Here is a 15,977-nt window from a genome sequence, read left to right as displayed (position 1 = left end):
GCGGCGTCAGCACGGAAGTCGTGCAGTAGGCGCGACCATATTGCCTAGCGTCCGTACAGGTAGTGACTGTACGGACTAGGCCGGCCAACAAGATGGCGGCGCCTTTGGTAAAGCTGAACTATAGGCGCCGCCATGTTTCCCGAGAACACTTGAGAGCACACGAGCTCGGCCGCCGTACGGTCTCAGTGGTCAAGATGGAGGCACCTCGGAGACGGTCAGAACTCTAGCCGGGCCACACCAGCTTGTGTGTCGCGGAACAGACGCACTGGGCCTGCGCAGTAGAAGTACGGTGCCTGGGAGGCACCAGAAAAAGCGGAAGTGCTTGTGGGCGCGTTTGCAACGGCCGCGGACGCTGCCGAGTGGTCTGTGCAGGTTCGCGGGTCACTGGCGGGGTTCGCGAACGGGTGCGTCGGGAGCCGAGAGATGGTAAGTGCACGGTCCCAGGAGGGAGTCGGCGGTTAGAGGTCAGTGAGGTAGGAAATGGTGGAGTCCATTGGCAGGCTCGTGGGGGTCTGTGTTGATCCGTAACCAGGGACTGTGGGCAGAATGGGGGAGGGGGAGGGTCTGTTGTGAGCCTTAACCCGGGTCCCTGGGTAGAATGACGGGGTCTGATGGTCCGAATTTTTACTCGTGGGGGAACCATCGGGGAGTTCTCTGATGAGCCATCATGGGGGTCTGTAATGGAAGTTTAGCGGGGATCCCTGATGGTAGTGCCTTGAGGGTCCCGATGGGGGATTCTTTGTGCAGAGTATGGGGAGGTTTTCGAAGAGTTGTATTGGGACAGTCTGGAGGGAGCCGTGATGAGTCCGTATCAGGGATCCAGGGGGGCGGGGCCGCCGGTGAGGTTGATCACTCCGGAACCTGAAGGAGGGCACCGTGGTGGGAAGTCTGCCGAATGAATAAAGTGGTACCTATGAGAGCCTGTGATCGGGGGCCCGTGAAGAGCCATGACAGGGGCAAAATATGGGGAGTGGCAGGATGTTTGCAGCGAGCCATTATATGAGTGGGTGCCTAATGATGGGGTGTCAGTGGGGTTAAGCCGATAAAGGAGGTGTCACGGGTGAGCGATGGGGAGTGGTCTACGGGGACTACGATGGAGAGATTTAATGAGGAGCCATGGTGGGAAGTCTGCACTGGGAGACTTGAGATGTGTGGTGAGCCGTGATGGGGGTGTACTAGTCGGATGAGGTGCCATGATGGGGTGGGTCCCACAGGAGGGCGACGCTTCAGATCCAGAGCCTCCAGACGCCGGGGAGGACAGCAAGTCCGAGAATGGGGAGAATGCGCCCATCTACTGCATCTGCCGCAAACCAGACATCAACTGCTTCATGATGTGAGCCCGGGAGAGGCGGGCGGGACTGACACCTGGCCAGGTAGGGTGAGGCCAGTGAGTCCCGCCCCTCACGTCTCCCATCACTCGCCCCATCCTCCACAGCGGGTGTGACAACTGCAATGAATGGTTTCACGGGGACTGCATCCGGATCACTGAGAAGATGGCCAAGGCCATCCGGGAGTGGTACTGTCGTGAGTGCCGAGGTGAGGGGCAGGCAGCTGGGGCTTCGAGGGAGGAAGAGGAGCCTTCATGGGAGGGTGGGTCATGGGGAGCAGTGGATGGGCGGCTGTGGGCAGAGTGACTGCGGGTCGGTGCCCTGTGAGCTGTGATAGAAGGGGCAGCTCTGCCCTGGTGTAGGGAGACAGAGCCGGTGGGTGGGCCAGAAGAGGAAGAAAGAGTTCCGGGGCCCCTCCAGGTCCCCCCATACCAACCCCCACTGGCCTTGCCCTCTGCCCCACAGAGAAGGACCCCAAGCTGGAAATCCGCTATCGGCATAAGAAGTCGCGGGAGCGAGACAGCTCCGAGCGAGACGGCAGTGAGCCCCGGGATGAGGGTGGAGGGCGCAAGAGGCCTGCCCCGGATCCGGACCTGCAGCGCAGGGCAGGGACAGGGGTTGGGGCCATGCTTGCTCGGGGATCTGCTTCGCCCCACAAATCCTCTCCACAGCCCCTGGTGGCCACGCCCAGCCAGGTGAGTGGTGGCGATGGCTGGGATTGGTGAGGGGCTCCCCTGGGAGGCCCTGCTTGGTCCCTGAGTTCTGTTCTGGGCCCCTCCGTCAGCATCACCAGCAGCAGCAGCAGCAGCAGCAGATCAAACGATCAGCCCGCATGTGTGGCGAGTGCGAGGCCTGCCGGCGCACGGAGGACTGTGGTCACTGTGACTTCTGCCGAGACATGAAGAAGTTTGGGGGCCCAAACAAGATCCGGCAGAAGTGCCGGCTCCGTCAGTGCCAGCTTCGGGCCCGGGTGAGCATGGGCAGAGTTGGGCGGGGTCAGGCGGGGGGCCAGCGTGTCCAGGAAGAGCCGCCGGAGGCTAGGCGGGGTGGGGTCTAACCGTATTCAGACAGGTGGCGAACGGCCTGGCCTGTCCAGATGAGCGGGGTGTGACCAGATGTGCCGGGCTAGCAGGGGAGCCCCCAGCTCCAGGTGGACAGGGTAGGGCCAGGCATTTCTAGGTGGTTGGGCCTGGCTGGGGCAGGGCTGAACGTGTCCTGGTGATGAGCTGTGGGCAGACTGTTGTGTCTGGGGAGGTGAGGCAGGGCTGGTGGGTGGGGTCAGGCACTTGGCAGGGCGAGGGCAGGGCCCCCCTCCCTCCACCTGGGGCTGACCTGGGCCTTCCTCCTGCCGGCACAGGAATCGTACAAGTACTTCCCTTCCTCGGTGAGTCCAGCCCCCCAGGGCGGGCGGGGCATGCGGGCCGGGCGGTCAGGGCCAGTCCTGAGATTCTGCCCCGCAGCTCTCGCCGGTGACGCCCTCAGAGTCCCTGCCAAGGCCTCGCCGGCCCCTGCCCACCCAGCCACAGCCACAGCCATCGCAGAAGCTAGGGCGCCTCCGAGAGGATGAGGGGGCAGTGGCATCTGCGGCAGTCAAGGAGCCACCGGAGGCTACAGCAACACCCGAGCCACTCTCGGATGAGGACCTCCCACTGGACTCTGAACTGTACCAGGACTTCTGTGCAGGGGCCTTCGATGACCACAGCCTGGTGAGCGGGCAGAGTGTCCCATGGTGGAAGGGTCAGCCCAGTTGAGTTCAGTTCAGTCGCTCAGTCACATCTGACTCTTTGCGACCCCATGGACTGCAAAATGCCAGGCCTCCCTGTCCATGGCCAGCTCCCTGAGTTTACTCAAACTCATGTCCATCGAGTCGGTCATGCCATCCAACCATCTCATCCTCTGTCGTCCCCTTCTCCTCCTGCCTTCAATCTTTCCCAGCATCAGGGTCTTTTCAAACGAGTCAGTTCTTCGCATCAAGTAGAGGTTACAGAAGCAGAGAGTATCCGTAATGAGGAGAGAGGAGGCAGAGGGTATGGAAGGTTGATGTGGGGACTGAGTAGGTCGTGGGGAGGTCACCGGGAGCGCAGGACAATCAGTGTTTGCCTCACTGGCAGCCCTGGATGAGCGACACGGAGGAGTCCCAGTTCCTGGACCCAGCGCTGCGGAAGAGGGCGGTGAAAGTGAAGCACGTGAAGCGGCGGGAGAAGAAGTCTGAGAAGAAGGTGACAGGGTGGAGTGGGTGGGGGGAGGGAAAGGTCAGGGCCTGACGGGCTGGGGCGCCAGGGGTGTCAGGGGTCCCGGGACGACTTCAGCCCTGCCCTGACCCCACGCGTGTCGTCCCACAGAAGGACGAAAGATACAAGCGCCATCGACAGAAGCAGAAGCACAAGGACAAATGGAAACACCCGGAGCGGGCTGACGCCAAGGACCCCGCGTCGCTGCCGCAGTGCCTGGGGCCTGGTTGCGTGCGCGCCGCCCAGCCCGGCTCCAAGTATTGCTCCGACGACTGCGGCATGAAGCTGGCGGCCAAGTGAGTCATTTTGGGGGAGTCGGGGAGGACACGGTAGGGCATGACCCCAGTCAGTCACGTGGCCACCGTTCAGTCAACCAAGCACCCACCTATCTGTCCACCTGCTCACGCACCCATCCTCCGTCTGCCCGTTCATTCACCTGGTTATGCACCCTTTCACCCTTGAGTCCCCTTCCATCCTTCATCGGAGCACCCCACTTACCCGCCTCCTTGCTGGCTTCCTCCCCTGCGCACCCAATCCCCACGTCCTTGCAGCCGCATCTACGAGATCCTCCCGCAGCGCATCCAGCAGTGGCAGCAGAGCCCGTGCATTGCTGAGGAGCACGGCAAGAAGCTGCTCGAGCGCATCCGCCGGGAGCAGCAGAGCGCGCGCACCCGCCTCCAGGAGATGGAGCGCCGCTTCCACGAGCTCGAGGCCATCATCCTGCGAGCCAAGCAGCAGGCGGTGCGCGAGGACGAGGAGGTGAGGGCCGCGGCCCCGGCAGCCCGGCGAGGGGCCGCGCGCCTGGCCCTGTCCAGCCTCACGGTCCCCTCCGCCCGCGCAGAGCAACGAGGGCGACAGTGACGACACGGACCTGCAGATCTTCTGCGTCTCCTGCGGGCACCCCATCAACCCACGCGTTGCCTTGCGCCACATGGAGCGCTGCTACGCCAAGGTCAGGGTGTCGGCCCGAGGGGGTGGACGGTGTGGGGACATCGCGGGGTCCGTGGGGGGCAGGTGGGCCGTCTGGCCAGGGCCCGCAGCGCACGCCCACAGTTCCCTCGTTTGTGCTCGCCCCTCCAGTACGAGAGCCAGACGTCCTTTGGGTCCATGTACCCCACCCGCATCGAGGGGTGAGTGTGGGCGCGTGCGGGGTGAGCGCGGGGTTACGCTGGGGTCAGTGGCTGCCGCAGGTGCGGGCGGGGGCGTTGCCGTCCTCTTCCACGTCCTCCGCTCCACACCCCCAGGGCCACACGGCTCTTCTGTGACGTCTACAACCCTCAGAGCAAGACGTACTGTAAGCGGCTCCAGGTGCTATGCCCCGAGCACTCACGGGACCCCAAAGTAAGGCTTTCCCATCCCCGCTCCCTTCCTCCGCCCATGTTTGCCCCTCTTTTCCCAGGCACCCCTTTCTTGCATTCCTCTCTTCTCTCTGCCCCCGCCTCCCCTCTCGGTTCCTTCCCACTCTCCTCCGAACTTGCAACTTCCCCCACCCACCCCGGCCTCCCTGCAGGTGCCAGCTGACGAGGTATGCGGGTGCCCCCTTGTAAGGGATGTTTTTGAGCTCACCGGTGACTTCTGCCGCCTGCCCAAGCGCCAGTGCAACCGGCACTACTGCTGGGAGAAGCTGCGGCGCGCCGAGGTGGACCTGGAGCGCGTGCGCGTGGTAGGTCCTGACTGCGCGCTAGGCCCTGACCACGTGCTAGGCCCTGACCGCGGATGTGCGGATGCCAATGTGGATGCAGCCGGGGTAGGGTGGAGCGGGGCTCCAGAGCCGCTTCTTAAGGCTTCTGCTGCCCACGCAGTGGTACAAGCTGGACGAGCTGTTTGAGCAGGAGCGCAACGTTCGCACAGCCATGACCAACCGGGCGGGCTTACTGGCCCTGATGCTGCACCAAACCATCCAGCATGACCCGCTCACCACCGACCTGCGGTCAAACGCCGAGCGCTGAGCCCTGGCGGCCCACACGTCTATCTCCCTGCGCTGCGGGCGGGCCTGGCCCTGGACCCCTGTCTGTCTGGTCTGCCATTCATGTTTCTCCGACAGTCCCCGAGTCCCTGTGCCCATCCGTCCACCGTCTGACTGCCTGTCTGCCCTTACCAGAGGGCCTCGGAATTTCACGTCTCTCCGTTCTCTGTGCCTGGGTGGGACTGTGGAGTCTGCTCTCCCGTGCCTCCCCGAACTCTGGTTTTCTTAATAAAATTTTGATGAAACAAAAAAGATAACTGTTGGTGGTCTCTGAACTTTTCAGTCGCAGATACGTTCCCACGGTCCTAGAGTAGAGGGGCGCACCTGTGTTCCAGAGCGGCTGCAGTACAGGTGTAGACTGCACGTGGCTGCACGTATTCAGCTGGCGCCCATTCGGTGCTCTGCAGGCCCCATCTTGGGCGTGGGGATCTGGCTTGCTGATGAGAGTCCAGTGACCTCCACTGCCATCCTGTTATTGTGACACTAGGTGTTTGATCAGTACTCGTTCCATGAATGGCTGATTTATCATTCCTATGTGAACAGGAATCTTCTTACTCTTAGGCATATTCTCCAGACCAAACTTGTATTAAATGATGGACACAAGGCCTTCCTCTTCCCTGCAAACCCCTCTCTTGCGGTGCACATACACCAGGAGCGCCCTCCCCCACCCCCAATGTCAGGGCCAGTCAGCCCCAGGCACTGCCTTTCCAGGATGGATGCACCCTCGTGGGTTGCACGGACCTGGCCTTTTATCTGCAGAGCAGTACTGCTCTCTCCCCTGGTGGGAGAAAGAGCTGTGGCCATCAGGGGGCATGATTTTTCTGGGTGCTCCAGTGACTGTTTATGTTGGGAGGTGGGGTGGGGGGTGGTGGTGGCAGGGAGAGAGAGACACACAATTGCTGTGGAGGAGATCTTAAGTTTTAAGGGAAGATAAGAAAATTTAAGCATAACATGCTGCCTGCCTGTATCGGGCCTTCCCTAGTGAGCAGTGTGTGCCTGCTTTATACATTAACCAGACCTCCCCAAAGTCAGCAATGTCTGCTCAACCATAAAGATCAATGTGTTTTCCCCTTCTTTTGATGCCAGCAATGTAATCCTTAGATTATAACTTTCTTCTTTCGTAATTTTGTAACCTGCGGCTGCTTCCTATGTGTAGATCTGGACTATGTATCTTTGGTGAACTTTATGTAAAATGTCAGTGTGTCATTTTGATACATGATACATGATCAAATATATATATGACTGTGCCTTCGACTTCTGTGCCTTAGATCTTTCTGAAAGACTATTTCTAGGGTTGTAATTCTCAGGTTGGCTCAAAGAAAATCATCTATTTCTCCTTTAGATTGACTATTGATTAATTTTTCATCAATGTAAGTCTTCTTCTGTGCCTCTCATTAAAGTGGATATGGCTGACTATTAGGCAAAGAAGCTTGGAGTTAGCAGCAGTCATTTTAATAGGAGTGGCTGACACAGGGAAACATTTTATAGGCTACACGTGTTATCAGTCATATTGATTTGTTGCACAAACATTGTACGTGTACTTTTAGAAGTTGAATTAAAGCATGTAGTGATACATGCCATGAGTAGCTTGAAAGCTACTAAAAAGATAATAATACATAAAACGAAAACAATAATCATCTGTAAAACTGAGTGAAAAAAAATACCTAGCCCTGAAGGGAGCCAACTAAACAGATCATTAAAAGGATCTCTTTTTTTTTCTTTCTTTCTTTTTTTAAAGTCTTATAACCATTTTGTCTTTTGGGAGCGTTATCTAGGATCATCTATACTTGTGCCGAGGTATTGATATAAGTGCAGCAGGCAGGGTGAGCAATAGCACACTTCCTTGTTTAGCCAGGAGGAAATGAAAGGTGGGGAATTCCCTGGTGGTCCAGTGGTTAGGACTCTGAGCTTCCAATACAGGGGCATGGGTTTGATCCCTGCTCTGGGAACTAAGGTCTTGAAAGCAGCATGGCCAAATAAACAAAGACATCAAAAATGAAAAGAAAATGGAAGGGAATTGTATTATCCAGTACAACTGAGTTAAGGAATTGAAGGATGTTACACTGTTTGCAGACTCTTTGGCTGTTTGGCCAATGGTGGCTGATAGATTTACAACTATATCTCTCTTTATTTATACTCCTGCCCTAGGGAGCAAGAGTCTCAAAAGACTTTGCTACCAGGTATCTTGGTATACTGATAACATGGGTCTCTTGATTCCTTAAGGGAGAGAGAAATGCAGTCCAGCTGTCACTTTTATATAGACATAACATCCCAATAAGCACAGACCTTATAACTGCCAGCTCTTAAGATATTTATGTGCCATTCATGGACAGGCCTATCAATTCCAATGCCACATGTGAAGACAAAACCTGAGGGAGCTAAAGTCATCCTCCCAAGAGAGCTCTCACTGATGGACTCATCAATTGGAAATTCTGCTAACATGGCTTTAAACCATGGGTCACTTTTCTTGCAGGCTTTCCAAGAGCCAGCTGTATGGTACTGGACATAGGGAATTGCTGTCACAAGTTACTTGCTTTTTCTCTTCAAGACATTTGTTAAGTAAGGGATGGAGTAAAAGGGTCCTAGGCTAAGTCATGTTCAATCTCTAAGGGCCAAGGATAGTATCAGATAGAGGATGGACACATTGATAGGCTGGGGAATTTGAACCTGAAAGGTTAAGCCAGAGGGAGATGGATCCAAGTCAGTGATAACATTAGGAATATCTGAAAGTTCAGTGACAGGAATTATGAGGGGCCTGTGTCAGTCTTGTATTGACTGAGGAGTTTGATGACAAATCCGACAATCGGTTAAATGACCCCCAATATCTATACTCTGTGACAACTTGACTAAAGAATTTTCTTTCCATCCTAAACACTGGGGCAAAAGGATAGCTAGAGGTAAAACAATAACAGTGTTGACAGAGAGACAGACAGCTGGTAAACAGTTCAATTAAACTAGTAGGATGAGCCCAACAGGGCTGGTCTGGACTCTTGGGTTAGCTGTCTGCTGCTGTTAGTGACGTCTCAATCCAGCTTGTCTTAGACAAAGACAAGGTGTCAGAAATAAGAATCACAGTCCATGTAGGAGCAGAAGCCCTTTTAAAAAAAATGAGAGATAGGAACCCAGGGTTTACTCCTTTCAGCTTTACAACACAGATGTTATTTAATAACACCTGATAGGGCCCTTTCCAAAGCAGCAGCAATGAATCTTGTGTTTGATACCTTTTCCAATAGACAAAATCTCCAGTGTACAACCCATGATCCAAAAGGTCTTCATCTTCTAGGAGCTCATTGTGAAAGGAATTAGCTACCAGCTTTTCATTTGGGGCTTCCCTGGTGGTTCAGAGGGTAAAACATCTGCCTGCAATGGGGGAGACCTGGGTTTGATCCCTGAGTTGGGAAGATCCCCTGGAGAAGGAAATGACAACCCACTCCCGTACTCTTGCCTGGAAAATCCCATGGACAGAGAAGCCTGGTAGGCTACAGTCCGTGGGGTCGCAAAGAGTCGGACACGACTGGGCGACTTCACTTTCTTTCACTTTTCATTTTCCTTAAGTGCCTTAAGAAGTCCCTGACATTCCTTAAAAAACTGGAAATAGAACTGCCATATGACCCAGAAATCCCACTACTGGGCATACACACCAAGGAAACCAGAATTGAAAGAGACATGTGTACCCCATTGTTCATTGCAGCACTGTTTACAATAGCTAGGACATGGAAGCAACCTAGATGTCCATTAGCAGATGAATGGATAAGAAAGTTGTGGTACATATACACAATAGAATATTACTCAGCTATTAAAAAGAACACATTTGAATCAGTTCTAATGAAGTGGATGAAACTGGAGCCTATTATACAGACTGAAGTAAGTCAGAAAGAAAAACACCAATATAGCATATTAACACATATATATGGAATTTAGAAAGATGGTAACAACAACCCTGTATGCGAGACAGCAAAAGAGACACAGATATAAAGAATAGACTTTTGGATTCTGTGGGAGAAGGTGAAGGTGGGATGATTTGAGAGAATAGCATTAAAATATGTATAATATCATATGTGAAACAGATGACCAGTCCAAGTTTGATGCATGAAACAGGGCACTCAAAGCTGGTGCACTGGAACAACTCAGAGGGATGGGATGGGGAGGGAGGTGGGAGGGGGCTTCAGGATGGGAGACACATGTATACCCATGGCTGATTCATGTCAATGTATGGCAAAACCACCACAATATTGTAAAGTAATTAGCTTCCAATTAAATTATTGTTTTTTTTTTTTTTTAAAGATAATGTTACAGAAAGTAAAACTGAAAAGTTAAGTCAAGTACCAACAGTTTTTTAAAAAAATCACTGGGCAATATATCTAATGATCCAGGAGCTCATCCAGAAATAAAATCGATAAGCAATCTTTAATCATTTCAGAGAAGATGACATCTGTTAGGTAGATGTTATTTGTGACCGACACAGGACATGCACTTTAGAGAAGTAAGAAGCATCATTGTGAGAATTTGCAATAATTTTACCATACATCATACTGAAATACAAAATAGAGAAAAATTCCTGATAGAAGATAATTGAGGTGACTGAACAGAATTCTAGCTTTCACTGATGGAATAGTGGAATTATTACACTAAAATAACAATGTAGGAACGAAAGATGTATGAATCCGATACAATAAAAAGCCACCATAATCATCAAAAAAAAAGAAGTCCCTGACAACAGTGCAGCATATCATCACCCTTACGCAGTATTGATTTGTACACGCCTTCGTCTGGTGCATAGGCCGTCCAGCAGTTAGTTCAAAAAGAGACAGTTGATGCTTAGCAAAATGGCAATCCAGTCCAGTGGTTCTCCCTGGGAAATCCCATGGACAGAGGAGTCTGGTGGGCTACAGAAGAGTCGATCGCGGCTCACCATCTAAACAACAGCAACAAAAGGAGTGGACCTAAGACAGAAGCACCAACAGGAGAGCGTTTGGCCGTGAAAGGTTAAAAGCCCCTGAGAGTTTTGTCAGTTGCATTTTGATAGTGCTGTTGGTTCTTTCTTTCCATCCTTAAGATCGGGAGTGATAAGGGCTTTGAAAATGCTGCACTGTTAGCTAAATGTCACAAATTAATTCAATTATTTGTCCAGTAAAGTGAGTCCCTATATAACTGGATCACTATATAACTTGAAAGTGATTCCCCAAACAGGAATTATTCTTTCCAACAGTGATTTACCTGCTGCTATAGCCCTTGCTCTCCTGCAGGGAAAGTTTCAACCCAGTGTGAAAACATACAGATCATCACCAAGATATATTTATATCCTTGAGATATAAATGGCCATACTTCAAAGGGTCCCTTAGGAAGAGGAACGTGACCTTCTGCCCCATGTAGTGGTTTTCTGGGATTATATTTAGGGCATAGAGTACAGCGAGTACATACTTTACAAGTCTTCACGGCCGAAAATTTCCAAAATGGTTGTTTTCCCCATGAAACTGCCTCTCAGTTGCCCAACGAATTAAAGAAAATGCACGCTGCAGTAATGGCCATTGTACTCTTACAAGCACTATCAGGGTTTTTTTAAAATCAGGTCCAAATCATATCTGTGTGATGGGGTAAAAAATTCCCCCTGTTTTGTTGCCACATCTGTTTATCTTCTTTAGTGGTGATTTCTTAAGCCTGTGGAAGAAACTCTCCCTGGGTTAGCAGGGTTCACAGAGGGCAGTGGACATTCTCAAAGCTGAAGAGGAGGAATTTTTAAAGTTGTCCGTTTGCAGCGTCAGCAGGCTGATTTCCGTTAGCTTCCTTAGTGTCAGATTTGGGATGTCCCGGTGTTTTAATAATTGCCAACTGTTTTAGTAGCTGTGTAGCATTTAATAACTGCAACCTGTTTTTATAGGCTGTCTGGAAGAGGTTCAGTCCAGTTCAGTCGCTCAGTCGTGTCCAACTCTGTGCGACCCCATGAATCGCAGCACACCAGGCCTCCCTGTCCATCACCAACTCCCAGAGTTCACTCAGACTCACATCCATCAAGTCAGTGATGCCATCCAGCCATCTCATCCTCTGGCGTCCCCTTCTCCTCCTGCCCCCAATCCCTCCCAGCATCAGAGTCTTTGCCAATGAGTCAACTCTTCACATGAGGTGGCCAAAGTACTGGAGTTTCAGCTTTAGCATCATTCCCTCCAAAGAAATCCCAGGGCTGATCCCCTTCATTTCCATCGCATCCAATGTTGTGTGCCACTCCAAAGGCATAACAACAGCCAATATATATATATTTACTATCTGGGTTTTAGCTAGTTGACAAGCTTGGGTTAAGGCAATTAATTCCTATTGCTGTGCCGACTTTGTTGCTGGTAAATAAGAGCTTTCAATTATGTTCACTGTGTATGTCATTGCATATCCAGTTCACTAATGTCCCTGTTCATCCCTTAAGTAGAGTCCTTCTGTAAACCAAATTAAATCAACATTATCAATAGGAATTTCTTGTAAGTCATACCTGGAACAAGAATTTAGTCTGTTGATAAAACGCAGTCGGAATTTCCCTGGTGGTCTAGTGGTTAAGAATCCAACATGCAACGCGGGGGACACGGGTTCCATCCCTGGTTGCGGAACTAAGATCCCACATGCCCTGGAGCAATTAAACCCCTGCACCACAACTATTGAAGCCCACATGTTCTGGAGCCCATGCGTTGCAACTGGAGAGAGTCCATGCACGGCAAGGAAAGAGCCGCATATCACAACAAAGATTCTGTGTGCTGCAACCAAGACCTGATGCAGCCAAATAAATAAATAAAACATTTAAAAGAAAGAAAGAAAGAAAATGCAGTCATGGTTGTTTTCTTCCTGTGGTGCTGAAAGCAAGGTTGCAGGATTAAGACTATTACATTGTAGTTCATGCCCATCCAGGGACACTTAAAAAAAAAAAAAGATTGTTACATTGAACAAAGGTAATATTAGGTACAGAAAGCAACAATAGTTAATAAGAAGCTAGTTAGCTTACAGAACAATGCTGACTGTCCTGAGAGCTTAGAGAAGACTCCGTTGAGTGTGGGACATAAACAAAGGAGACCTCATTATTTCTTCAATAATCTTATATAACAAAGCCTTTGCTGAAATAACCTTCATGCAAAGTAGAAGTCCTTTTCCTACCAAATCTGATTGCTGACTCTAGTATCCTATGGGTCAATGCTGATCACCACGTTTGTGAGTAATACACCTAAAACAGTTCCTTTTCTTCAAGTACAAAGAGATCAAGGCAAGTTATAATGAGTGCAACCCGAAGCCTGTGTCTGAGTTAAGATGGATTTTAAAGTATTCATGGTCTCTTTTCCTTTCAGCACCCATTCAATCAGATCAGGCTGGTTGGGCTTAAGTGATGCATATGAAGGTTGCGAAGCAAGTGGAAAATTAGGTACCTAATTGCTACAATATTCAGTCAGAATCAGAAAGCCTCTCAATTATTTCTCTGGGGAATTAAGTAAGCTAAAATCCTGTTAGTTATTTTGGAGTTGATTAATAGTCTTTCCTTAGATATTAAATGGCCCAAAGGTTTCAATAGGTGGACACATTAGAGTTTATTTTTAGACAACTTTTGTCCCTTAGAAGCTAGTTGTGGTAACAGATATGGTGTCTTTTTTTTAATATAAATTTATTTTAATTGGAGGTTAATTACTTTACAATATTGTATTGGTTGTTTTGAGGATACAATTCAGTTTTAGAACATTAAAACAAATCATCTACACATTAAATTCAAGTGGAGCCACCAGGGAAGCCTACATCAGCTTTAAGCATTTGAGTAAAGAAAGTGGGGCTCTCACTATAGCCCTGTGGCATGACTGTTTAGGTACATTGATGATTGCCCCATGTGAAGGCAAAAATATATTGACTATTCTTCTCCACTGCTCAAAATTCTCCAAGGCAGGCTTCAGCAATATGTGAACCATGAACTTCCAGATGTTGAAGCTGAATTTAGAAAAGGCAGAGGAACCAGAGATCAAATTGCCAACATCTGCTGGATCATCGAAAAAGCAAGAAAGTCCCAGAAAAACATCTATTTCTGCTTTATTGACTATGCCAAAGCCTTTGACTGTATGGATCACAATAAACTGTGGAAAATTCTTCAAGAAATGGGAATACCAGACCACCTGACCTGCCTCTTGAGAAATCTGTATGCAGGTCAGAAAGCAACAGTTAGAACTGGACATGGAACAACAGACTGGTTCCAAATCAGGAAAGGAGTACGTCAAGGCTGTATATTGTCACCCTGCTTATTTCACTTATATGCAGAGTACATCATGAGAAATGCTGGGCTGGATGAAGCACAAGCTGGAATCAAGATTGCCGGGAGAAATATCAATAACCTCAGATATGCAGATGACACCACCCTTATGGCAGAAAGCAAAGAACTAAAGAGCCTCTTGAAAGTGAAAGAGGAGAGTTGAAAAAGTTGGCTTAAAGCTCAACATTCAGAAAACTAAGATCATGGCATCTGGTCCCATCACTTCATGGCAAATAGATGGGGAAACAGTGGAAACAGTGGCAGACTATTTTTTTGGGCTCCAAAGTCACTGCAGATGGTGACTACAGCCATGAAATTAAAAGACGCTTACTCCTTGGAAGGAAAGTTATGATCAACCTAGACAGTATATTAAAAAGCAGAGACAGGGCTTTCCTGGTGGCTCAGAGGTTAAAAAGCAGAGACATTATTTTGCCAACAAAGGTCCGTCTAGTCAAGGCTATGGTTTTTCCAGTAGTCATGTATGGATGTGAGAGTTGGACTATAAAGAAAGCTGAGTGCCGAAGAATTGATGCTTTTGAACTGTGGTGTTGGAGAAGACTCTTGAGAGTCCCTTGGACTGTAAGGAGATCCAACCAGTCCATCCTAAAGGAAATCAGTCCTGAATGTTCATTGAAAGGACTGATGTTGAAGCTGAAACTCCAATACTTTGGCCATCTGATGCAAACAGCTGACTCATTTGAAAAGACCCTGATGCTGGGAAAGATCGAAGGTGGGAGAAGAAGGGGACAGAGGATGAAATAGTTGGATGGCATCACCGACTCAATGGACATGAGTTTGGGTAAACTTCGGGAGTTGGTGATGGACAGGGAGGCCTGGTGTGCTGCAGTCCATGGGGTCATAAGAGTCTGACATGGCTGAGTGACTGAACTGAATTACTCTCCATACTAGTGGAGAAGGTACAGCATAAATCAATTATGAAGAATAGCTGCTATCAGTTGGAATGGCTAAGAAGAATGTATGTGGATTTGGACCAGAAGATGTGCAGGAATTACAGTATTATTTATAGCTTTCAGATCTTGAACTAACCTCCAACCTTTCCCATTTTCCTTTTTCACTGGTACCTGCCTGCGTGCTTAGTTATGTCTGACTCTTTTTGACCCTTTGGACTGAAGCCCTCCAGGATCCTATGTTCATTGGGTTTTCCAGGCAAGAATACCAGAGTGGGTTGCCATTTTCTTCTTCAGGGGATCTTCCCAATCCAGGGATTGAAACTGCGTCTCCCGTGTCTCCTGTATTGCAGGCTGATTCTTTACTGCTGAGCCATCGGGGAAGCAGTTATATGCCAAAAAATAATACAAATATTTATCAGAGAATTATCTAGCTTACTTTCAATATACTAACATTAAAAGAAAAGAGAAATAGAAAGAGCAGAGGATATATCATCAAACTGGGTTTTGACCAACAGCCAGACTTAAACAGAGCTGGGAAGCCTCGTGTAACAGCACATCTGGAGTTCCAGTTGGGAAAAAGTCCCAGGCATCGTGTCAGCTCCGTGGGTGAGACTTTGTTTCACTGGTAAGATCAGTATGTTACAAGCTCTCATATGGGGAACTGTAAGTCCCTCCTTAAGAAATCCCTGAATAATAGGTTGTCCCATTTAATGCCTCTGATTTAAGTGATATTGTCAAATATCAAGTAAAGGCTTGGAGTTGTCAACAGGCCCCTTGATAGGAGTGGCCATTTTAAATATTTCAATATCTAAGGAAGAAGGTGACCATAATTCTTTAGGTGCTGACAATTAACAGGTCATTAATTTTTCTTGGTTTGTTTGAGTCACTATTTTATAACCATCTATCTCTCAGTAACTAGATTTTGTTCAACATTAAATTTTCTAAATCTAGAAGCCTTTCCCCTTTTTGTGAAAAGGCAGTATGAATATTGTTGGCTTCTAAAAGTTCTCTTCCTATCAAATGAATTGGGGCACATTTTACTAGGAGAAACAAAAATTTCACTGTGATAATTCCTAATTGAATGCTTATCGATTCTGATTTTAAAATTTGCATAGGTACATCAGAAACCCCTACTATTAATATTTGACTTGACTGTCTATTCCGAGGGCGAGGGCAATGAATAGGGCAGGGTAAGGAACAGGGACTGTAGCCCCAGTATCTATAAGGGCCTTTAAATCTCCTCCCAACTGCTGTTTCCATTTCCCCCAAGGTATTGGTGAGGAG

At 49.3% G+C, this 15,977-nt stretch overlaps 1 protein-coding gene across 3 annotated transcripts; it reads left to right on the top strand.

Moving 5' to 3' along the window:
- The first annotated feature begins 184 nt into the window (after positions 1-184).
- On the top strand, positions 185-5,782 carry CXXC1 (CXXC finger protein 1). Of its 3 annotated transcripts, none has more exons than XM_027525914.1 (15): positions 185-426; positions 1,215-1,333; positions 1,436-1,536; positions 1,794-2,023; positions 2,122-2,298; positions 2,686-2,712; positions 2,789-3,034; positions 3,440-3,547; positions 3,671-3,855; positions 4,111-4,318; positions 4,401-4,511; positions 4,640-4,689; positions 4,804-4,900; positions 5,070-5,222; positions 5,362-5,782. In XM_027525914.1, the coding sequence occupies exons 1-15, from the start codon at positions 424-426 to the stop codon at positions 5,506-5,508; spliced, it is 1,962 nt and encodes a 653-aa protein (XP_027381715.1). In that variant the 5' UTR covers positions 185-423; the 3' UTR covers positions 5,509-5,782. The 3 variants fall into 3 exon arrangements, with proteins under 3 accessions (XP_027381715.1, XP_027381714.1, XP_027381716.1); XM_027525913.1 differs by having other exon boundaries at positions 2,113-2,298; XM_027525915.1 differs by lacking the exon at positions 2,686-2,712 and having other exon boundaries at positions 2,113-2,298.
- The last annotated feature ends 10,195 nt before the right edge of the window (positions 5,783-15,977 follow it).

The sequence above is a fragment of the Bos indicus x Bos taurus genome, chromosome 24 (assembly GCF_003369695.1).
Source record: "Bos indicus x Bos taurus breed Angus x Brahman F1 hybrid chromosome 24, Bos_hybrid_MaternalHap_v2.0, whole genome shotgun sequence".
Classification (NCBI taxonomy): Eukaryota; Metazoa; Chordata; class Mammalia; order Artiodactyla; family Bovidae; genus Bos; species Bos indicus x Bos taurus.
Note: the sequence above shows the minus strand (reverse complement) of the source record. Positions and strands in the feature narration are given on the sequence as shown.

What these genes read in the sequence shown, in the direction of transcription:
- CXXC1 (XM_027525913.1), top strand. An exon ending in GGCATGAAGCTGGCGGCCAA is followed by an intron (nt 3,856 to 4,110) that starts GTGAGTCATTTT and finishes ACGTCCTTGCAG; the next exon opens with CCGCATCTACGAGATCCTCC. An exon ending in TACCCCACCCGCATCGAGGG is followed by an intron (nt 4,690 to 4,803) that starts GTGAGTGTGGGC and finishes CCACACCCCCAG; the next exon opens with GGCCACACGGCTCTTCTGTG.